At 47.8% G+C, this 24,450-nt stretch overlaps 1 protein-coding gene across 10 annotated transcripts; it reads right to left on the bottom strand.

Moving 5' to 3' along the window:
• Window positions 1–210: 210 nt before the first annotated feature.
• On the bottom strand, window positions 211–23,476 carry RAB9A (RAB9A, member RAS oncogene family). 10 transcript variants are annotated; one of them, XM_042974535.1, is made up of 6 exons: window positions 23,327–23,476; window positions 7,775–7,867; window positions 7,277–7,304; window positions 6,818–6,848; window positions 2,297–2,515; window positions 211–1,988 (listed from the first exon to the last, which is right to left on the bottom strand). In XM_042974535.1, exons 5-6 carry the CDS (start codon window positions 2,467–2,469, stop codon window positions 1,352–1,354), a joined length of 810 nt encoding a protein of 269 aa, XP_042830469.1. In that variant the 5' UTR covers window positions 2,470–2,515; window positions 6,818–6,848; window positions 7,277–7,304; window positions 7,775–7,867; window positions 23,327–23,476; the 3' UTR covers window positions 211–1,351. The 10 variants fall into 10 exon arrangements, with proteins under 10 accessions (XP_042830469.1, XP_042830467.1, XP_042830473.1 ...); XM_042974533.1 differs by lacking the exon at window positions 6,818–6,848 and adding an exon at window positions 6,654–6,778; XM_042974539.1 differs by lacking the exon at window positions 2,297–2,515.
• Window positions 23,477–24,450: the final 974 nt, after the last annotated feature.

Below are 24,450 nucleotides of genomic sequence, written 5' to 3'. Positions count from 1 at the left end.
GAGGGAGACACAGAATCCGAAGCAGGCTTCAGGCTGTGAGCTGTCAGCACAGAGCCCAACGTGGGGTTCAAACTCATGAACCAGGAGTCCGTGACCTGAGCCCAAATCAGGGCGCTTAACCGACTAGGCCACCCGACTAGGCCACCCAGGCACCCGGGGCGGCGGGGGGAGGGAATGCATTTTTTGTAGATAAAAAAAAAACTACAACTCTGTCTGACCTGAGAACATTATCCCCCCAAACTCAACGTGTTAAAATGTTTTGCTTAGAGCCAATTTGTTAGGAAATTAGACTTTCAAAAGCTTAGCTTACTGAATGATGACGGTAACGCTTTTTCGGTGGCTCCCAAAATGAGTAGCGCACGACAGCCACGCCCGGGCAGGTCCCCTGATGACCCCCAGCGGGTGAGCTGGCCTCCGGAGGACGGCAGAGGCACAAACGGCACAGCATATGAACTTTATCCACGGAAGACTGCGAGCCGCTCGATCAGTAAGTCTGAGGATGAAAAAATCTCCTTGAGAGCAAATCCCTACACAACGTTCAATGGTGGAGAAGGCACTAAATACGCGACCGAACAAAAGATGTCTTCATTTACCCTCACACAAAGGACAAACAAGCCTTAGGATTTCCTCCAAGAGTGACAAAGTGCGCTTCTGTGTTGGGGTGGGGTCGGGGGCACACATGTGGCACGCAAATGACGAGTGGTTGGTTACCAGCGAGCCCGACTGTGATGTGGAGAGGGAACATGTGAAACACTTAACCATTACTGCGCTAGATGTTCACTGACTTGGATTTAAATAAAATTTAAAAAATAATAAAAATATGAACACCTCAGTGATTTTAAAGAGAATGAAGAAGTCATGAAATAACTGCAACGCAAATGCATTTGATTTTCATCTTTAATACTGAACATTATTGCTTTAGGGAATATTTCTCCCTCAACCAGGAATTGACTGCTAATTACATAAAATATACATAAAAAAGTAGTTCTCCATTTTCCCAGGGGGGAAAAAAAAAACACCAGTAACTTCTAGAATATTCAAGTGTTTTGTTTTAATCATAATTAAAGTCTCGATCATCTCATTTATTAGCTCTGTAACTTACGTATTTAAATTAAACGTTATTAGACAACCATTACCAATTACAAGTGTAAGGTGCCACTACTGAGTAAATTGATTCTTCCAGGAGTGGATGGATCGATCCCTCCTCCCACCCACTAACGAGGCAGCAACATGGTTAGTTTAATTTTGTAAGTGGATGGTCCGTTGCTGCAAACGCTAATTCTCGTCCCCAGCCCGTGTTTTCGTGTACGTGCGGGAGTTGGTTACACCGCACGGGCGACCTCCCGAACGATCAACAGCAGGACGAGCTAGGCTTGGGCTTGCGGTGCAGACTGACGGTGTCGGTCTGGATCAGGTGGTCTGACCTATCCTCGGTCGCAAGCACTCTTCGAACTGCTTCCTCAAAGGCTGCCGCGACATTCGTGGCATCTTTTGCACTTGTTTCAAAGTAAGGATAGTCGCCGTTGTCCTTGCACCAGGCTTGGGCTTCCTCGGTGGACACCTGCCGTTCGCTTATGTCAATCTTGTTGCCCAAAATCACAAAAGGAAAGCTTTCGGGCTCTTTCACGTCTGCGTAGTAGATGAATTCTTTCTTCCAGTTACTCAAGTTCTGGAAGCTTTGAGAATCATCGACACTAAAAGTGAGCAGGCAACAGTCAGAACCTCGGTAAAACGGCGTCCTCAGGCTTCTGAATCGCTCTTGACCGGCCGTGTCCCAAATCTGCATGGTAACAAAATGTCCATCCACCTCCAAATCTTTATTTAAAAATTCCACGCCTATTGTATGGAAGAGCTGGGTATCAAATTTATTGGTCACGTATCTGTTCATCAGAGAGCTCTTCCCAACTCCACCATCTCCAAGGAGAATCACTTTAAAAAGCGACGATTTTCCTGCCATTATGACTCTCAAGATCTTTGACTTTAGAACCCTGTAAAATAAAAAGGCACCATTACATTCCTTCCGACCCGCACGTTGCCACGCACGAGCGGACAGATGCCCGCGCGAGGGAAACAGAACGCAGAGTCCCCACTCCTTTCTGCACAGAAAGTCATCGGGTAGCAAGAGCGGTCACGTACTGAGCGCTCAAGCGCGTAGCGGGCACAGCCCTACTGCCGCTCCCTACGGCGGTGAGGACTCGTTCTTCCCCGCCCCCTCAGGTCGCAGCTGACCGAGGTGGGCACTCGAAGCCAACGGCCACCCCGAAGACCTTGCTCTCAACCATTCCCCTCTCCTCACTTTAAGCCCTGCCACCGCGTGTTAGATGCAGGAGGAGACCGAAGCAGGCAGGTGTCCGTGACAACTTCAAAGGGCCCTCTGCTGGCACAGTGACGGTTTCGCCGATGGCTTTCGTCTTGTGCCAGGGGTTTCCTCAATGACCTCCCCTTTCTCTCTTCCAATGCTATCACCATAGAAGCCGGTAACCAGGAAACCAGAGACAGAAGCGGACTGATCTGGCTGTGAACAAAAATAAGCCATCGACCGAGTAAATGGACTCCATTCTCTTCGTTAGGAACGCTATTTGGAGTTTGCTAACATTAATGTCAGCAGGAATGTTTTTTTTTTTTTAAGTTTTTTATTTTGAGAGAGACAGAGACAGTGCAAGTGGGGGAAGGGCAGAGAGGGGGGGGGAAGGGCAGAGAGAGAGGGAGAAAGAGAGAATCCCAAGCAGGCTCCTTGTTGCCAGCCAAGAGCCTGACGCAGGGCTCAAACTCACGAAACTGTGAGTCTAAGATCATGACCTGACCCAAAACCAAGAGTTGGACGCTTAACTGACTGAGCCACTCAGGCACCCCAGCAGCAATGGAATTTTTTTTGGAGAGAGAGAGAGAAAGAAGGCGTAAGTGGGCAAGAGGCAGAGAAAGAGGGAGAGGGAGAAAGAGAGAATCCCACGAAGGGCAGAGAGAGGAAGAGAGACAGAGGGGAAGGGAGGGAGAGAGAGACAGAGGGCGAGAGAGAGACAGCGGGGCTCGAGCTCACCCAATGTGGGACTCGAACGCATGAACCGTGAGATCATGACCTGAGCCAAAGTCAGATGTTCAATGAGTGAGCCACCCAGGCGCCCTGGAATTTTTTCACTTTTTTTATTTATTTGTTTTGAGAGAGAGGGAGAGAAAGAACGAGCTAGGGAGAGGGAGAGGGAGAATCCAATGCAGGCTCCACGCTGTCAACACGGAGAGTGAGTGACACAGGGCTCCATCCCATGAACCATGAGTTCATGACCTGAGTTGAAATCAAGAGTCAGACGCTTATATGCTAACTAATTTGGATATACATTAAAAAAATAAAATTAATACATAAAAAAAGAGACACTTAACCGACTGAGGCACCCAGGCGCCCGCAGCAATAGAATTTTTAATAGCATATCGTCATCTAGCACATTCTGCCCACAAGACTCATTTGGGCAGTTCTAACTCCTAATAAATGTGAACCTGGGCTGCCACTCGTGTGTTCTGAGAGGGAATGAAATAAACCTTAAACAAAAATGTGGTGCTCTGCACACCCTTCTGGGGAAGCCCAGGTTCAGGACTAAAGCTCTCCCAGCAGCCTGTGTGGGGTGGGATTTCAGATGCCCATTTACAGATGGCTACTTTAAAAAAAATTTTTTTTAACATTTATTCATTTTTTGAGAGACAGAGTGAGACACACAGTATGAGCGGGAGACGGGAAGAAAGAGAAGGAGACGCAGAATCCAAAGCAGGCTTCAGGCTCTGAGCTGTCGGCAGAGCCCGACGCGGGGCCCGAACTCCAGAACCGTGAGATCATGACCTGAGCCGAAGTCGGACGCTCAACTGACCGAACCACCCAGGCGCCCCTACAGATGGCTACTTTTAAGTGCTGCCAGAAGCACTGTTCCTATTAAGGGCTGTTTTCATTCTTTATTATGGAAAATTTCAAACATACACAAAATTTCTGAATAATGAGAATATAAATGAAACTCTGTGGATCCTAAACCTAGCTTCACCAATTATCAACTTATGGCAAATACTGTTTCTTCCAAAACTCCCCAATATCATTTAATCTGTAAATATTTTACTATTACATAGATTTTAAGTATATATATATATATATATATATATATTTTTTTTTTTTTTTTTTTTTTAATGTTTATTTCTTTTTGAGAGAGAGAGAGAGAGAACAAGCAGGGGAGGGGTAGAGAGAGGGGGACAGAGGATCGGAAGCAGGCTCTGTGCTGACAGCAACAAGCCAGACGCAGGGCTCGAACTCACGAACCGCGAGATCATGACCCGAGCCGGAGTCTGATGCTCAACCAACCGAGCCACCCAGGCGCCCCGTGGCTTTTAAGTATATTAAAATTCGTAAAAGAAGACCACCTATGAAGCAGCACTAACAAATCTTCTTCCATCTGCACCATCCAGTACGGCAGCCACTAGCCACATGTGGCCACTGAGCACTTGCCGTGTGGCTGAAGGGAATGAGGAACTGAATTTTAATTTTTTTAAATTTTTTTATTAAAAAAAATTTTTAAATTGTTTATTTTTGGAGGGGGGAGAGGGAGGGGGGAGGGAGAGGGGGGAGGGGAGAGGGGGAGGGAGAGGGGAGGGGAGAGGGGGAAAGGGGGAGAGGAGGAGAGGGATGGGGGAAGGGGAGGGGGGAGAAGGGGAGAGGGACAGGGGGAGGGGGGGAGAGGGAGGGGGGTAAGGGGAGAGGGGGAGGGGAGAGGGGGGAGGGGGAGAGGGGGAGAGAGGGAGACCAAATCTAAAGCAGGCTCCAGGCTCTGAGCCGTCAGCACAGAGCCCAACGTGGGGCTCAAACTCACGAACCGTGAGATCACGAACTGAACCGAAGTCACACGCCCAACCGACTGAGCCACCGAGGTGCCCCGAATTTTAATTTTTTTTAAAATTGTAACTGATTTAAATAGCCACATTTAAAGACACAATGACTGTAGTGGCCAGTACAGTTCTGGAGCAAAAATGCTCACTAACATGAAAGTGGATACTGGGAATCCCTCAACGGGAAGGCAATGAAGACATGAACAATAATGGTTAAACTGACTAGGATGAATCTGCAAAATCAGTGCAGTAAACATTATCTGGCTATCTCCTGGTTATGTGCAAACGTGAGCCGGTATTATGAAATTAAACGCTTCCTGTAATGTGTAAGAATTCTGCGCTCCCAACTACATGTTACACGATTCTGGTAAAACCTGTAGCAACCTGTCCCTCTTACTGGTTCTTTTACATTTCTACTAATTACCACTATAACTGATACAATTTAAACCGGCCAACAAAACTGTGAGGCAATCGAAGCACATACCTCTTGGAGACGTTTTTGACTTCAATGGATCACTCTGCTCAAAGCGCAAACTAGGTTGGTGTTAGAGGGGAAACTGAGACAGTCTCAAGGCCCGCCGCCCACCCCCCCACCCCCGACACATGTATGAATCGGTCCCTTGGCTTAATTCTTTGCAATCCTGCCTGAACAGTTTCGATTTACAGAAAAAAGACTAACAAAACCAAAAATGCACACCAGCTATTCTGACATGGGGAAAGCGTTGGGCTAATGCCCCATCCTTAACATTCCTCGGTGGTTCTCCAGACATTCGGATCGGAGTCCAACTTCTAAGACAAGACACCTAGCCTGGCTCCCCATCTTTGGCTTCAGTCATCTGGAAACGCACGGTCGGGTGGAACTGAAATTCCATTCCACTCGCTCGGCTCCCAGGCTCTCCCTTGCCTCTCGCCCCGGCTCACGCTGCTTCCTCTGCTGGTGACCCTGCCCCACTTCACCCCAACCACCTCGGAACCACGCGGCACCGCCACCACCTACACTGAGAACCTTCCCCGGAGGCCCCCATCCCGACCGAGGTTGTTCCTTTCACAAGATTTTCAAGATACGTGAACACAAAAGTCCCATGCTGTGGTATGGGGACGTAAGAGATGTGCGTGATTCCCAAAGACCATTCATCCCAGTATTCGAGTAAGTCTCCAATTATCTTACCAGACACAAAGTTTTACCGCACGGCATTCACTGAATTGTTAGGATCTCCACATCGAATTATAAACCAGACGGTGCAATCTAAGAACCTCCACCCCGGTGACCGGTTGCACGTATCTACCAAATTAAGCCTTAGAAATTCCTTGCGATTTGCCATTTATCATTTTATCAGCATACTCTGACACAGTTCTTTTCTTTTTTCGTAATAATGTAGGATCTCCTAGTTTGTGCCATTACTCTGATTAAACAAATTTGGGGGATGCTGGACCCACGCACCAGGAAGGAGGGTACGATTCTGTACATTTCCCATGTATGATTTGGGGCCTCCCGGACATCCTATTTGCAAGTATGCTGGCATTCGCTAAAACAACTAAGCTATATACAACCATTTCTGATTCTCACTGTACAGTTGTCTACAGGCATACACGTGATACAGATAATTATAAAAACTATCTTCTTTCCCACTGAATCGAACAAAAGCTAGCTTCAGATAAGCTACACAAGAACATAACCATAATTGGCTTACAGACCCTAAAAATGTCCCTTTTCTTTTCCAAAAATAGTAAAATGCTTTGAAACTTCAGTATAAGCTGAATGAATAAAGGTATACTGTTATGTTATTTTCAGAACTCACCTGAAAACGTAATGTGAAGTCTTTTATACGTCCCAGTTTGGAATGACTGCCCCAGGGCAATAATAATAATCCTCACCAAGGTTAAAACATGACTTTAACAATTCAGCTAAATTCGATAAAGAAACCTGAATAAGAAAGCATATTACATAGGTCATAAATGTTACCTTAATTGTTCAGTTCAAGCAGCATCATTATCTGCAAAGAAAAAATTAGGAAGCTCACCTTAGCAATGCACTTTCAATTTGCTTTCATAGTTTTAAGAGTAAAAACAAAAACTAAAATGTAAATAAATATCTGGCTGTATTAGCAGCTAGATTCTTCATTTAAAAGGAAGACCAGCAGTGGGGTGCCTGGGTGGCTCAGTCGATTAGGCGTCTGACTTCGGCTCAGGTCATGATCTCACGGCTTGTGAGTTCGAGCCCCGCGTCAGGCTCTGTGCTGACAGCTCAGAGCCTGGAGCCTGCTTCAGATTCTGTGTCTCTCCCTCTCTCTCTACCCCTCCCGGCTCGCACTGTCTCTCTCTCTCCAAAATAAATAAACATAAAAAGAATTTTTTAAAGAGCCTACATCTAACTAAAATAAAATAAAATAAAATATAAAATAAAATAAAAGGAAAACCACACCTGAAAGCTGTCCATGACCTTTCTCAGCCTAAAAAAAAAAAAATCCTAGAATCAATATTACACTTTAATCATCATTCTTTCAAGAAGTTTTTTGCCTACCCACCCTTCTCTTCAAAGTTTCACACTCAGACAACTATAAAATTTTATTAGGATGAAAATGAAATTAGGATTCTTCAAAACTTGCCCAAATTTTGAGGGGCTTAGAATATAACCCTATTTCAAAGAATTAAATAAACTGAGCACAAACAAGGGGAAAAAAAGGGTCTCGAGGGGGAGGCGCACCAATGCGACACAGGCAATGCTGGGCTAAGGCTAAGGCAGCGCATTGTCCAGAAGCTTCTGGACAGCCAAGGCAGAGGGGAAAACTTTCCCGCGACAGAATCTAGCCCACCGTCAGAACGGAGAACAGTTCCTGGCACAGAGGCCAAGGGTACACACCCCGGGCCAAGCTACGTGCCCTCCTGAAGCTCACGGGACAATGGCCACAACAGTACCCACCTCCTAGGACCGTTGGGAAGAGTCACTGGGACATGGACAAGGGAAAGGCGTTTCACCAAAGTGCCAGGCTCATGATAGGAGCGCAGGAAGTTTCTGTGGAACAAACACAAGAAGAAGTCTTCACAGGCGGTTTTAAGGAAAGGTTGGTTTCTTTCAGGACCATCTCTCACATCAAATTGCACTAAGAGCCCCGGGCGGAACAAATAAAGAGGATTATGCAGGCAAACACGAGGAAGCCCTAGAGACCAAATTCAATGTGAAGGTTTCGGAGTGACGGCCTGCCTATGCGAAGCTGGGCTAGCGCACCAGCCTCTCTTGATCTAAACCAAAAGTTTTACACCCCCCACACACATCTTTTTTAAGCACAGGGCATCTTTGTGGAACTTACAGACAGCAGCTCGTAACTTACAAATGCCATCAACAAATAAATGAGACTCTACAAAATGCTGACATCTGGGGTTCAAGATACACTAACGACAGCAACAACAAGCACAACAGCTACCACGGACGAAGCGCGTAAGCCATTTACTCCGCTTCACTGCATCCATTCTCAAGTGTCTCCCTATGCCTACATCACAGACTAGGACACCGACTCAGAGAGGTCTACGACCTTGCTTGAGGTCACACAGGTAGGAAAAGGTGGGGAGGGAGATCTCAAGGCAGCTGACTTACTCACCCCTTAGGTACAGCTGCCTTTGCAGTTATTTGCGAGGGTTTCCTGTTAGCTGTTGGAATGTTAGCTGCAGGTGGAATGAAAATAAGCAGCTGCAGAGCTAAGGGTCTTTCACCTGTTTGCTTTATTTCAACAGCTGCACAAAAACAACTTAACCTGGGCGCGGGGGGGGGGGGGGTGTCAGTCGGTTGAGCGTCCCTCTTGATTTCGGCTCAGGTCATGATCTCATGGTTCACGGGATCGAGCCCCGTGTCGGGTTCCGTGCTGACGGCGTGGAGCCCGCTTGGGATTCTCTCCCTCCCTCTCCGCCCCTCCCCCGCCCCCACACGTGCACACTCTCAAAATAAATAAACCTTAGAACAAAACAGGTTAACCTGACAGACTAGGAGTATTCAATCCATTAGCATGTGATATAAATAAAGCGCATCTAACTGTGGCTAAGTTTTAACAGAGTTTCAGTAGTTTAATCATGTTTTGAACGACATGTCTGCAGAACTCTGAAGCATCTCCCCAGAAGCCCAGAAGTTCCACGGAACGAGCGGGAAAGCAGTTTTTCAGCAAGCACTTAGTGGGGCCTCCCGCGTGCCAGACACTGAGGATGGGGCCACACCTAGTCGCTGCCTTGTGCAACCGGGGTTGGGGGAAGTGACAGCCTGCACGCAAACCCGTATGCGTTACAACGTGGCAAGACCCACAAATGAAAGGTACGTGGCAGACAGTGCAAGTGTTCCTCCTCAACCAAAAACCGAAGCCCAGCTTAGACAGTGCGGGGCGTTCTGCCCAGAGTCCCCCTCGGTGAGGGGCACGCTGTGTGCACACCTGTGGCTCCCTCAGGCCCAGGCCCCACGTGTGACATGTCAGGGGGCCCCACGTGATCCCAGGCGCTGGGGGACTTCATTTCCGTACACCACCATCCTGTGATGCCGCCAGCTGCGTCGCCCGCTGCTCAGAGGCTCAAGGCCAGAGGGAAAGTGGTGTGTTCAAGTGTGTTAGAGCCTCCCCGCCAGTTTCCAGGGTGAGCTCTTCCCGAGCCACGTCTCAGTGATCGTTTTGGCCACATGCTGGTCCTCAGAGCGCAGCCTCACCACGCCCTGATTCTGCCGCAGGGGGATCTGATCCAGGGTAAGTGGGTCTGATCACAGGCTAAGCTCAGCAGCAGGAGGAGAACACTCCAGAAAGGTGGAGGGGGCCGCGGGGCCGAGGCAGCCTGGCCCAGTGGCTCCAGGCAGGGCCTGGGAAGGCTTTCTGCCGCCACCCTCACAGCGACGACAGCACCGAGACAGCTCCGGCAGCGGGCCACCTGATGGGACATGGAGTCCACAAAGGTTAAGTGGCTGAGGGGAGGGGAAGAGGACGGCCTCGGGTAGAGCTTCAGTGGATGCCCTTAGATCCCTCGACTACCGATGGCACCGGCCGGCTCTGGGACTGCAAACTGGCTTTCGTGCCTTGCGGGGGATCCTGTAGCAAAACGTTCACACCGAGGCTTTGCGCCTCACCTCGCTCCCTCTGAACTCTTCCTCTTGCTCCTTAAGTCGTGCTCACCCCTGTAGACGCAGCTGATCCCCCACCGAAGCCGCCTCCCCCACATTCCTAAGACCCTGCACAAACCTCCAAGTGCAGAGGTAACGATGCTGAGATCGCCATGCCCACATGCCTAATAAAAAGGAATCACGCTCTCTAAAACAGTTCGGTTTTGTGGAAACGCATTATACCATCATAAAAATGCCCATACTTTCCCCCGAGTTATCAATTTTCTCAACTATAGCAAAAAATATATCCCTATACTCTTCTCAAATCATCTCAAAAAGAAAAAAAAACTTGCAAAAATGTGAACGATAGGGCAAATGCCGATGCCCTAAACGCCTAACTGGGGGTGTCCTGCAGCCCCGAGGAAGCACGGGGACGCGGGACGGTTAGAAACGGGCTACTGCCGAGAGAGAGAAAATAGCACGCGCACCGCCATCACACCATATAGAAGCTTACAGTTTATACGAAAGTCTGCAAGAAAACCCAGACCATCAATACTGAGTTCAAGCTTCAAAGTTTCGATTTGATTGCAAAGTCACTTTTGTTTATCAAAAGTATTTTTTTAAAGCTTCATTTTCCCTTAAAGCCTAACCTTGACGGTATGCTGCGATTAAAATGAAACGGAAATCATTTTCTTTTAAATTTTCTTCAAATACTGCTATCCACCAGACCTCAAGTACAATGGCTTCCTAAATTTTTCTGTAATTCAGGTTATATTAAAAAATAACTCGATGACACAAAAAACAAAAGGAAAAAAGATAAACTGAACTTCACCAAAATTAAACTTTTTAATTTTTTTTTTAAAGCAGGCTTTATGGCCAGCGTGGAGCCCAAAACAGGGCTTGACCTCATGACCATGAGATCAAGACCTGAACTGACGTCATGAGTCAGGTGCTTACCTGACTGAGCCACCCAGGCACCCCTCAAAATTTAACATTTTTGTGCTTCAAAGGACACTATCCAGAAAGTGAAGACAACCCACAGAATGGGAGAAAACATTTGCAAACCACGTACCTTATAAGAGACTTGTATCCAGAATATATAAAGAACTCTTACAACTCATCAATAAAAAAAAAAAAAAAAATTTTTTTTTAAATGGGCAAAAAACGGTCAACATCATTAGCCAGTAGGGAAATGCCAATCAAAACTACAATGAGACATCACTTCATACCACCAGGATGGCCACAATCAAAGAGACAGACAATAACGAGTGTTGAGGAGGAGGATGTGGAGAAACTGGAACCCTCATACACTGCTGGTGGAACGTAAAATGGTGCAATAATGGAAAACAGACCAGCAGTTCCTCAAAAAGTTAAACATAAAGTGGGGCACCTGGGTGGCTCAGTCAGTTGAGCATCTGACTTCGGTTCGGGTCACGATCTAGTAGTTCAAGAGTTCGAGCCCCACCTCCGGCTCTGTGCGGACAGCTCGGAGCCTGGAGCCTGCTTCAGGGTCTGTGTCTCCCTCTCTCTCTGCCCCTCCCCTGCTCGTGAAATGAAAACATAGTCCACACCAAGACCTGTACATGAAGGTTCACAGCAACATTATTCATAATAGCCAAAAAGTGGAAACCATTCAAATGGCCCTCAACTGAATGGATAGTAAAGTGTGGTGTATCCATACAATGGAAGATTAACCAGCCATAAAAATGAAGTACTGATACAGACAACAATGTGGATGAACCTCAAAAACATTATAATAAGTGAAAGAAGCCAGACACAAAAGGCCTCGTATTACATGATTCCATTTATGTGTCACGCTCACAACAGGTAAATCCATGGACAGAAAGCAGATTCGTGGTTCCAGGAAATGGGAGTGGAGAGGTAAATAGGGAGTGACTGCTAATGGTACGGGGATTCTTTTTTTTTTGGGGGGGGGGGGTGGATACCCTGGAATTAGTGGTGAGAGCTGCACAAGTTTGTGAATATACTAAAAGCCAAGGAATTGTATACATTAAAAGGGTAAATTGTATGCTATGTGAGTTATATCTAAAGAATAGTTAACTAGAATTTAAATAAGAATTTGGAAGAAAAACAAACTATAGTATGCATATGGCCTAAGAATTAGCAATAAGACCCTAAAATCAGATTTATGCAAAGCCACAAAGGATCTTTGTCCCTTCAGCAGTGTCCTTTTAAAGAAACCAGTCATGCACACAATAGGTCCCTTAGGGCTACAATACCATGTACTGGCACAAACACACTTGTATACAGCACACATTACTCTGAATGGGAAAATGGAGAAGTAGGTCATGGCAGGAAAGAAAATGAACCATGTTTTTGGAAGAGCCCTCAAAACTAAAGGTAAAAAGAGAGCTTTGTATGTCAACCCTTTTCTTTTTACAACACGATTTTTCCCATTTTTCTGCTGTGTACTGTCTTATCTTAACTATCAGTTGTTTATTAAGGGCAGTTTATCGGCAGTACCATTTTCACTGGCCTGTCCCAATCCCTTGCTGGTTTCCGAAGCCGTATACTACAATAAACTGGGGGGGGGGGGGGGGGGGGGGGGGGTTAGATCCAAGCCCGGAGAATATCTAAATCTCCACTAGGAATACCTGCAGGGATTAAAGGCAGACATGTTTTTTATTGTTTGTAGATCTAACTGCCTCCATTCTAGACAGATAACTAACTCCATTTATTTCCTCATTATTATTATTAAAGGTTTTGAGCATGGCATCCACAGTGCCATCCAACCTCACTTACAAGCATGTCCCAGTTATATGCCTACAAGTCACTGTCCCCACACCCTTCAGAGGCATTTGCAGTTTACCTTGCCTGGGAGTTCCCTCCCTACACCTACAGAGCTATGAAAATCCTAGTCACGCAAAGGCTTCGTTCAGATCACCTCACCCAAAAAGCCCGCTGTGGCCCCAAAAGCCTAATGGTTCTCTTCTCTTCGCCATCCCCACCGGATTACAGCTTTCACTCACACCCTAACCACTGTCAGTCGCGCATCTGTCTCTTTCCTAACTCCAAACTCAACTCCGGGGGAGGGACACACAACACCTAATTCCATCCATTCATTTGTCCTTTCTTGGTTCTGCAACATCTCGTACAAAACTTTACATGGGGTGAGGTAGCAAATAAAGGCAAAATCGAGAACAAAGAGTAAATTACTTCCTCCTTTATTCTCGTTATTCTATTCTTATTCTTCTAATCGTACTTTCCACACTTAACAATTCTTTGTTTCTCTATTCAATCAGTTCTTCCCCCATTCTATTTTTGAAGTCTGTTACACTGTGTGGGAAGGGACCAAAAAACTGATTCTTACTTGCAAGTCTAACAAAAACGCCACTTTAAAATAAGTACTTCTGACTGCAACAGGGAGCTGGTGAACATTAAAAAACAACGTTCCTCTAATAAGCGGCCAAAAGGAGAGTAGGCTGGGTTTGTGAACTGCTCTTCTCAAAATTTCAGATTTGGGACACATAACACATACTTTGTAACCCCTTGACTAGTTCTCACTTCCAAACACTCAAATTGAATTTATCACTCTTGGTTTAAATTTAGGAACATTTTTTTCCCTCTCAAACTCACACATTCCTTTTGCATTTACCCTGAATGTCCTACTTAGACACATACCACTTACTCTGAGGCTGAAAGGAACTAACCCAGGAAACAAAAGCACGGATGATCCCTGAATGATGTCTATTGTCGCTTAGAGCTGTGATCGTTTCCTTGTGGTTTAATATCGGTGTGTCTCACTTAACAGCCTAATTAATCAGTTCCACTCTGTTCCCAGTCTTCCTGGGTTGTCTTGCTGAAATGCATGAGCAAGAAGCAAGCCAAGGAAGTCTCTAAGTCTATTGGGTGCCTAGCTCTACAGCAACAGATCGAGACACGAGCACGCGCACGCGCGCGCGCGCACACACACAGAAGAATTAAGCAAAATACCATAGGAAGAGACCAACTTGGAGGCATAACTTGCCAACTGAAATAAATTACCTAGCCGACCACTGAGCCCAGAGAAAGTGAGAAGGAAAAAACTGTAAACCAAACTACACTATCACGATGCCAGAGCAGCACACCCTGTTCAAAGAACTCGTTTCAATAAGCACTCTTTTTTGAAGATAAGTCCTCTAATTAAACTTCTAAGAAACATATACTCACAATTTTGTTTACAACAAGGCACCCCTGTAGTTAGCTATACAAACTAATCATTAACAGTGGTGGAGAGAGAGTGGAGGGGAAAGAGAGGTTAAGGAACAAGTCTTCTTAAACCATCCTGAGAACACAGAGCACCGCGGTCGGACGTAACTTTCTGCAGTGGGAATACTCTAGAAGTGCACCATCTAATCTGGTGATCATCAAGCACACGTGGCTACTGACCACTTGAAATGGGACTGGTCTGAGGAACTGAACTTGCCATTTTATTTCATTTTAATTGGTTTGAATTTAAATTGCTACAGGAGTACTGGACGGCGCGGGTACAGACTGCTTACTTGGGAGCCCATGAAGGAGCTGCAGGGGGAAAACGCACCTTCTAGAATGACACGTGAAAATAAGGATGAGTGTGTGGACTCAAGCGTGTGCTTCAGCTTTTCTCCGGAAAGAGTACAAAGGGTTTCATCTGACTGTTAAAGGGATCTGGAACGATCAATACATGTCCAGATCATTTGTGTGCGCTTTTACGTTATATATATACATATATATGCATATGTATGTATCTCTCTGTATGTATACGTACCTATCTATAGATATATTGATATATTGTTTTAAGGTAAACTCTACCCTCAGTGTGGGGCTCAAACTCACAACCCTGAGGTCAAGAGTCACATGCTCTACTGACTGAGCCAGCCAGACACCCCCACATCATCTGTATATCATGTGTGATCCATTTGTGTAACTCCTAACACCCTCCAGACTTTCGTCTTTACTCGGCATCACCATTTCCCCACGCTCCCCCTCACCTGCGAGACTTTATTAATATTACACTTTGACCATGAACTGTGACAGTTCAGTGAACAGATTTACTCACGGGAAACTGTTAATCCTGGAAGTGAGGATTCTGTTTTGTTCTGTTTAATGAGGTCCTGAAAAGGAACACGCGTAAATCAACCTGTAATAAGACACTGACCTGTGAAAGGCACTTAAAGTGCTTAATAATAAAGAAAAGAGTAGGGATAGTTGAAGGTTGCACTATGAGGGGCAGAATTCAAAGACAAAGAAACGGATAAAGGTCACAAGATAGAAATACTGGAAATTCTGGCTAGGTATTTCCGGAAGGAGACTGCATTGTGAAAGAAATGAACTTAAATATGCATGTTAGAAAAATGCATTAAAGCAGCAAAACACAAATTAAATGTGATCTGCAATGATCTGCTGTAACTGAAGAGAACACTGACTGCCTCCTCAAGTCAGATAAGAAACCAGGGGTCTGTAATTTGGAGCAGAAAAGGGTAAGGGCTGGAGAACTCGCCTAGAAGCCCAGGGAAGAGTGAGTACACAAACAATGCCCACAAGACGTGAAACCACAGCGAAGTAAAACTTCTTGGCTGTTAAGAAATTGAGTAAGAGGAACGGGGATTTCCCAAGATGTATTTCAAGAGGACAGCTATATGTCTAGCATGTAGGACTCAACTAGACTAGACGCTCCCATTCTGCGGGGTAGTTGGCACCAGGTCAAAAGCAGAAGAAATGGAAGAGCACTGCAGGCGGCTTTCGGGAAAGTTCACTTCATCCCACTTCTCCATCAATCATGTCCGTTTGCCCCAACCAAGGTACCGAAGCGGACTTGGCTTACGAACAGGCTCCCGAGCCCAAACTCACTCCGCCATCAGTATCTGTTTCACCTCTACACGTGACCGCCCCTCTACGCCGCTCCCCCCCCCACAGGCTGCCAACTTCTCCATCCCCATGAGTGGCAGCAGAAGCGACCAGAGACCTCCTAAATGCCAGTCCAAGGGCTTCTCCTCAGTCATCATCCAAACGCCCTAAGGTACATGCAGCCCTAAAGCAAAGAGAAAAGTGCTTCTCTTGGGACTTGGCTATGCACGCTTCCAGAAAACACCTTCACAGTTGACCAGTGTTCCCACGGGAAGCCCACCTAGTAAGCAGTGAATTCTCTCAGATGTAGCCACTCGTCTGGATGTACGGGACATAAAATCTCAAAGGGTACTCAAGACTTTGTTTTTAAACAAATAAGGGACCGGAGGCCCAACTGGGAAAGGGTCTTAGGAAGTATCACACCTCTAGCTGGAGGCATAGGTGGGACCCGCAAGTGTTAACCAGGACTCCATTACTGCCTCTGTAAGGTCTACACAGCCTGGCAGCGACCTTGAAAATACTTGCTATTTAATGGTCCATAAAACGCCCCTTAGCTTTCTGCAACTTAGATGGCTCCCTCTCCCAACAAGCTCTCAAAGCAGGTCTGTGGCAAGGCGGAAGCCCTTACCTCTTCCCAAACCACTTCTTCCCGGTTATAAAACCCAGTGATTCCTGAAGCCCCCTCCTCAGGACAAGAATTCCAACCCCTTTTACAGTATGTTCACCTGGTACGCTGATGGCAGTTCAAATTCAACATCTACAAAACCAAGCGAGTTATTTCCCCTACTTCGAAAAATCTTTCTTCTTTTGTCTTCTCCGTTCACCCACACAAGAAAGCGTCTACTTCCTCCCCACCTACCGCCATTGTCGTTTGCTCAAATAACCAATGCTACGACCATAATATCATTCGCCACCACTATTTGCTGAGTATCTACCAGGTACCTGGCATACGGCACCTTCAAATCACCTGCAAGTTGATTTTTTTATCTCAATATTTTATGTCTCGATAAACACAAGTTCACAAAGATTAAGTAACCTCCCCCAGTCTACTTGAACGGGGCGGGTCTACCACGTGTTCCCTTCACTCCCACCGAATGACAGAAAACATCTAAAAAACATACTAATCCAAAAAGACAAGAGGGAACAACTGTAGACGAGAGCAATGAAATTGGGTGGGAAGCACATGTTCCAGTAAATGCCAAACTGAAGAGGCAAGGAACCCTAACTGTGGGAGAAGCATCTAGCAATGAGAAAGCCCATTCCTGGGGCAGACTCCAAGAGGCACAGGCCGGAGAGAAGCATGCTGGCACTTGTGGACGCTTACCGAGACAGGCTGGCCGGGCTGGAAGCACAAGGGTTTGTCCTGAAAGGCCGCAGAGCCCACGGCCACCCGCTCCACACCTGGCGGTTCCCTTCTCCACTAAAGAAGCATGTGCAGCAGAAGATGGGGATAAAGGCATAGGGACAGGGGAGGGAGGGTCAAGGGACAGTCCGCATGGCAACAGGGGCAGGGCAGGCTCTTCTCAATTTCTGCAGGAACCACCGAAGAGCTGAGTGTCTGCAAGGCACCACGCAAACCGGCGCCCGAGGGGGTTCACGGTTTCCACGTTAGATCGGACATTCCGGTCGAGGACGCTGCTAGCTTTGCAAAGCTGGGTTTTCCAGGGCTGGTGTGATAAAAATCAAGTACTGCTCAAATATTAATGTGGAACAGGATATGAGGGTGGCAGCTGTTTGCTCCAAAACAACAACTTAGGAAACCTCACTTCAGAATACTAGTACTCAGGGGCGCCTGGGCGGCTCAGGTCATAATCTTGCAGTTTGTGAGTTCGAGCCCTTAGCCCTGCGTCGGGCTCTGTGCTGACGGCTCGGAGCCTGGAGGCTGCTTCAGATTCTGTCTCTCCCTCTCTCTCTGCCCCTCCCCAACTTGCTATCTGTCTGTCTCTCTCGCAAAAATAAATTAACATTTAAAAATTGAAATGAGAGGGGCGCCTGGGTGGCTCAGTCGGTTGAGCGTCCGACTTCGGCTCAGGTCACGATCTCGCGGTCCGTGAGTTCGAGCCCCGCGTCGGGCTCTGGGCTGACAGCTCAGAGCCTGGAGCCTGTTTCGGATTCTGTGTCTGCCTCTCTCTCTGACCCTCCCCCGTTCATACTCTGTCTCTCTCGGTCTCAAAAATAAATACAAAACGTTAAAAAAAATTTTTTTTAATTGAAATGAGAATACTAGAACTCATTCCAGATGTTCTGCATTCACCAACGTGTGGTCCTCAAGCAGTTCTTCCACTGTTCTGTTCTGACTTCCGACTAAACCAAGTAGCTATTTTCCAGTATGTCCATCCCATCACAGCGCTGATGAAATACACACGTGTGAAACTGCACAGACCACAGCAGCCGCCTAGCTGCACACGGCAGCCCAATGAGTTCTGACTTTCCTGAACCTGTTACGTCATTTCAACACTCCTCTAAGTGTTCTACACAGCGAGTTCTGGAAAGAGAAATCTGTAAGGCTTTTTCCAGGCTTCTCGAACACTGATGATGCAACCACTCTTCCGAAAACTACGTTCTGAAAACTACCTTGGACTCTGTACCCAAAAACCGGGTCCAATTCGCAAGAACTTGGAATTAAGGCAGTTTAGTTTACATTGAACTGCCAGTTCAGTTTGTTGGCTCACACCGCTCCGCCGTCCCCCACACCTGGATAATGAATGTGGCCATGGAATGAAGACGTCAAGTTGTTCCACGCCGATTCTCCGGCCGCGGCCAAACAACAGCATGGACTCGTAAGGCACCGGGCCTTAGACGAAAGTGGCGTCTGTGTCCAGACTCGCCACCCTGAAACGAGCTGGCTTCGGTGAGGCCGGGATGTGAAACCTCGACTGCCTGTTTCATGTCTAGCTTTCTTTCAAAATACGAAGCCACGTGTCTCACGCGGTCACCTTACTTACGCCCATTTACTTCTGGCTGTCCTCTCTATGTTCACCACAGGCAACAGGATTCTAAACCCTGAGTCCGCCGTGGTCACAAATTAACAAACAGTAACGGAAGAATACAGAATGTGGACATACCCAGAGTTCAACTTTCACAACCGTACCATATCAAGATTCACTTTGGGAACCAGATTTCTCGGCCCCCCCCCCCCCCCCCCCCCCGCAGGCCTCACCTCTCCCAGCAGGAGGCAGCCAGGCCTCCCCCACCTACTTACACAGCCGGGAGTCCCAGGCCCCCTCCCTCAGGCATCCTGACCTTACATCTGCATCACAGCATTCCAAACTCCCGGAGGCGTTTTATGACCTCACACCCCACCCCCCAAATCCCCGAATAAATGTTCTCTCTTGATGACCTACTTAGTCACAAGCCCTGTTTTCCGGCCCTCGGTTTTGACTGACCAATTTATTACCTAGCTAGCTTTCAAGTGAGACGCGTCTCCCAAACGCACGCACACTTCCATTTGCCTGATTTCCTCCCGCTGCTTAACTAGCAAATTGCCTGAAGCAGAACCACTTGGAAGCCAATCATCTGGTGTCTCCGCTCGGGTGTCCTATAATCTCACAGAGGTTATAAAGCACAACCATCTCATTTCACGAAGAAAGAAATGGGGTGACCTAGCTGGGGCAGAGCGGCGGGCCAACTACAGATGGAGCAAGACTCGTCGGAGGCCGAATGGATGTTCTTCCTGCACCGATTCCTCTTGACCCTTCCCAGAATAAGAGCCCTGCGCTCAGGAAAGAACGCGGATCCCGGTGTCAGAGCCCGTGTGATAGCAATCACTTTGAGCTGAACACTTCAGCATCCCCTCTGCCCCACTGGAGACAACTCCTGTTAAGAGGCAGGGAAATATACTAACAAAGAACACACTGTCCAGCAGCACGGAGTCAAAAGCAAAGCTACGCACAAAAGACACACGCTGACTGCATGAATAACACTTTCACAGTGATTCCGAAAAGGAGAGCCCAGCCTGTGTGACTCCTCCTCTCAATCACTTACCCCCAAAGTTCACCCAGTAGTTACATCCACCACCAAAATGAAGAGGTATGTACTGAAGGGCCCGGTCTTAGACACGTACGGTGAAAATGGCTGGAAGACACCAGAAAGAAAACGATGCAAAAGCCATTCTCGGCCTTTTGGCTAAGATCAAGTGTAAAAATGTCATCATTCCTTTCTGGATTTCAACGATAAAAACGCACGTATAACTGTTGTCTACTAAGGCTAAATCTACGGCAGAATTTTATGCCCAACAAGAATGGCTTCTCGATTGGATTCTTGTAAATATTCACACGCGGTCAACCTAAAAACCTATCAAAAACGCATCAACTCTTCCCCATTTCATGTAGGTCCACCCCACGATAAATGCCCTTCAGGTACCTGTGTGTGGGTGTGTAGCTATTTTGTTTGTTTTTTTTTTTTTTTTTTGACACCTAGCCCCACCCTCAGGAGCCCAGGCAATAAATTTTGTTCTAGGACAAAGTGAGAACCTGCTCTTACGCTTGTGATTAGACTGTAAGCTTCGCTGAGTTGGGCACTGCCTACTGCCCTTCATATCACCAGCACCTCCGTATCAGTGCCCGACAGATTGCCCATAAACAGACTGTCTACTGACAATTGCAGTAATACGGAAACCAAACCGCTCAGTCTGTTTCAACAGCTCCGAATTGTTCTCAAGTCCTTTTTGACACTTCTGCCTTAAAAAGAAAAGATTCTGCTATCAGAAATTATTTGCTCACAGGGCGCCTGGGTAGCTCAATCAGTTAAGCGTCGGACTCTTGTTATCAGCTCAGGTCGTGATCTCACGGTTATGAGATAGAGCCCTGTGTAAGATACAACATGGAGCCTGCTTGTGACTCTCTCTTCCTGTCCCTCCCCCGCTTGCATTCGCACTCTCTCTCTTTCAACATAAATAAATAAACGTTTAAAAAAAAAAGGGGGAGTGGGGGTTGGGGCACTTGGGTGGCTCAGTGGGTTAAGCGTCTCACTCTTGGTTTCGCACTCAGGTTTGTGAGTTTGAGCCCCACATTGGGCTCCATGATGACAGTGAGAAGCCTGCTTGGGATTCTCTCTCTCTCCCTCTCTCTCTCTCTCTCTCTCTCTCAAAAATAAACTAAAAAAAAAAAAAAAAAAAAGAATATTTTAAAAAAGGGGGAGGGGGGCACTGGGTGGCTCAGTCGGTTAACCGTTCGATTTCAGCTCAGGTCATGATCTCACGGTTCGTAGGTTCGAGGCCTGCTTTGCCAGCTTCCAATTCTGTGTCTCCCTCTCTCTGCCCCTCCCCCACTCATGTGGGTGCGCGCTCTCTCCCCCGCCTCTAAATAAATAAGTAAACATTAAAAAAATCTTTTAAAAAAGAAATTATTTGCTCACTCCTTAATCTTTCAAATGAATGAATAAGCCTCTTGGTCAAGGGAAATCTCTCCAAGTTCTCAAACCTTCCCTACTGCTCTTTCTTAAAGTCACGAGGAAGTATCCTCAACAGGAAAATGACACTGCATTGGAAGAACTACAGAAGCGCTGGAACGTGAGCCCCAGGGTTACACAGACTGCTGCAAAGCAGGGTTTCTCACCCCTAGCACTAGTGACATTTGGGGCCAGACCACTGTGTCGCCGAGGGCTGTGCTACGCCCTGCAGGACACTGGGCAGCACCCGGGCCTGTACCCACTAGATGCCAGCCTCTCTCCCTCTCGGGGGAGAACCAAAAATGCCTCCAGGCACCGTCAAATGTCCCCTGGGGTTAGAACTCACTACGGCTGGCTTTGGATCTTGCCCTGCCCTCTCACTGCCTGCGTGACCCGGGGAAACAGACCTAACCCTCCTCCACCTCCCAGCAAATTCATCAGTAAAATGGAGCTGACACCACAGAAACGTTGGGAGAATGAAATAAAATGAAGTACGAACACGATTTATACGCATATAACATTCAGTGCCAGAGTGACTGCCCGAGCAGTGTAAGAAATGAGGGGAGGCTAAAAATCAGCTTCTAGAACCAAAGGAACTTGGCCTCAGGCCTCCAGAGTACTGTAGCCCCCATGGGAGGAGTGGCGGGGTTAGGAAGAAACGGAAGAGACAAGCGAGGATGGAAAAGAGGAAGGGCACTAAACTATTTCCCCAACTTCCAAGGGAGTCGAGGCCAATGACGTTCTTAGTTTTTCTCTGGTCTACTCTCTCTGACCTCACAAACGACAAACCCCAAATATCCCCAAATCAGAACACTCTCCAAAATAAGTCACCAAGCCAGAAAGCGTTTCGTATAAAGCAAGAGGCATTTACTTCGGTGTCTGCACAGAAATACTGAAAGCACCCAGCGTTCTTCGCTTTGGGAATCTACAGACCATAGGGAGAGTTACAGACAAGTCGCGATGATCAATTTCAACAGAAGCTTCTGAAAGAGAAACTACTCACACCCTTCTTAAAAGTCCCCCGATTGAACAGTTCTCCGTTTCCTTCATCTCTACAGTTTGGCTCCACGGAACAGTTTTTGAGATCACAGACAAGTTAGGGATTTTCCATCACGACGGGGCCAGAGACAGACAAACGTGTGAAAACAGTTTCTTTTATTTGAAAAAAAGCAATCAAATGCTACTGATTTTTCTCGGCTGGCTGAAATATTATATAAAGAGCCCGTGGTCACATGACATTTTGGAAACTAGCAGAAAAGTCATTCCTCAAAGGAACCGTGGTCACGGGATGTATCGTCGCTTAAAAGGAAAAACAACAACAAAAAGGCGACTAATACCTCCCCAACGATTTGGCCGGCGCTTTAAATTCTCATCTCGCCTCTCGACATACAAGGTTGGAAGAAAGGAACACGATTCTGAAACCTTAGTTTGGCGTCGCCATCAGATAACGCCCCAAACTGCCTCCAGCCCCTAGAAGTGGCTTTATAAACACTGCAAAGCCCTCACCGGACTGGTCTTAACAGCAGGGCAAATGTTCACCGAGGCAGCATGGCAGAGGTCGCCAAATCAAACCGCGCGAGCGCCTTTGCTTCGTCTACATTAATCCTTCGGGGTACGGTTTGGTCTTGCGTGGCGTGGGGTGTGTGCACGGGTGTCCCCGAAGGGTCGGGGGAAAGGCTGGCGTTCTGTTGTGTGTCCCCGGAGGACTGGGCGTATTTCTCCGCGCGCGCGCGTCTCCCCACGGGTTGTGTGTGCGCCCGTCTCCCCCCCCCCCCCCACTCCCCCGGCCCCGGGTACGTGTGTACGTGTCTCTCTCCCTGGCTGTTTGGGTCCGTGTGCGCCCCGGGTGTTTGTGGATCGCTCTTGCCCCGGGTGTGTGTGCGTGTGTCCCCGTGCGTCTTCCAGATGTTTGCGCGTCTCTCCGTGGGTCCCCGCGCGCTAGGGTGTCCCTCTCCCCGGGTCGTGTGGGTGTGGGAACTCGTCTTTTCTCCTGCGTCAGTCCACTAGGAGCCAGGAGGCAAAAAGCCGTCCCCGTCCCGGGACCGACGCCCGCCCCGCGGCTCCGCTCAGCGCGCGCCCCAGCTGCCCGAGGGCCAGGCCGCACTCGGGGCGCACGGGCCCCCCCCGCCCCGGACCCTGACGCGGGCGCCCCCGGCCCCCGGCCCCCGCCCCGAGGGGCGTCCGCGCTCCGCTCACCTCGTGGCCACGCAGAGGACGCCCGGGAGCTCGCGGCCGGCCCGTCCAGATGCAACGAGGAGGGAAAGTCGGGGACGGGCGGGCAGGAGGCGGCGGCGCTGCCCGGGTCCGACTCCGGCGGCTCACGTCCAGCACCAAGGGAACAACATGGCGGCGGGCCGGGGCGGGGCCCGGGGAGGCGGGGCCTCGAGGCCGCGGTACGCCCCGCCCTCACCTTCGCTCCTAGACCGCCTGTCCCCTGGCTCAACCGTGGTTTCCCCCGCCCCCCGCTCCGGGATCGGCCGCTCCTCGTGTGCTCGGCTGCGTTCCAGCGAGAGAGGGCACGGAATCCTAGTTATCTTTAGAAGTTTACTAACGTGGGCATAAACAGATCGCATCAGCACAATCGGGCTTTTGTGATTACCATAAGAAAACGAGTGTGCAAACGGCTGGATGGAAAATGGAAACAGCTGTGATATTGTGGCCTAACAGGCATCGTTAAAATTAAATTTAAAACTTCTCCGTAATCTTGTTAAAATGCTGCCTCTGTTAGCTCTAAATATAAAGCAGCAGTGGGCAAAGGCTGTATTGGAAAAGCTTCTTCTCAGTTCCTCACTTTATATATGGAGTTGAGTGCATCGCTCTTATGATACATGTCCCTGGAGACCCGAGGGACCTTTCAGTGACCTCTCAATATATTTCGTGGGGTGGATTTAGTTTGTTTATATCGCAAGAGAAGGGCCTCACTTTTATGATTTGCTGGGCCCACAATCATGAAATAACCTCTGGCTTTTTAGGGAGTCACTTCCAGGTAAAGGATCTAATGTAGTCTTTTCATTCAGCAGTAGAAAAAGTATATTTAGGAGAGTTTCTTGCAAGTATAAAACACAGTTTTAGAATACTTGTGAAAATGTAATAAAGATTGAGTTCTAGATTGAGCTTAGATGAATTTTTCTTTTATTAAAAAAATCTATTTGGGGCGCCTGGGTGGCTCAGTTGGTTGAGCGTCCCAACTCTTGATTTCAGCTCAGGTCATGATACGAGGGTCATGGGTTTGAGCTTCATGGTGAGCATGGGGCCTACTTAAGATTCTCTCTCTCTCTCTCTCTCTCTCTCTCTCCCCTGCCCTTCTCCCCTGCTAGTGT

Source organism: Panthera tigris, chromosome X (assembly GCF_018350195.1).
Source record: "Panthera tigris isolate Pti1 chromosome X, P.tigris_Pti1_mat1.1, whole genome shotgun sequence".
Classification (NCBI taxonomy): domain Eukaryota; kingdom Metazoa; phylum Chordata; class Mammalia; order Carnivora; family Felidae; genus Panthera; species Panthera tigris.
Note: the sequence above shows the minus strand (reverse complement) of the source record. Positions and strands in the feature narration are given on the sequence as shown.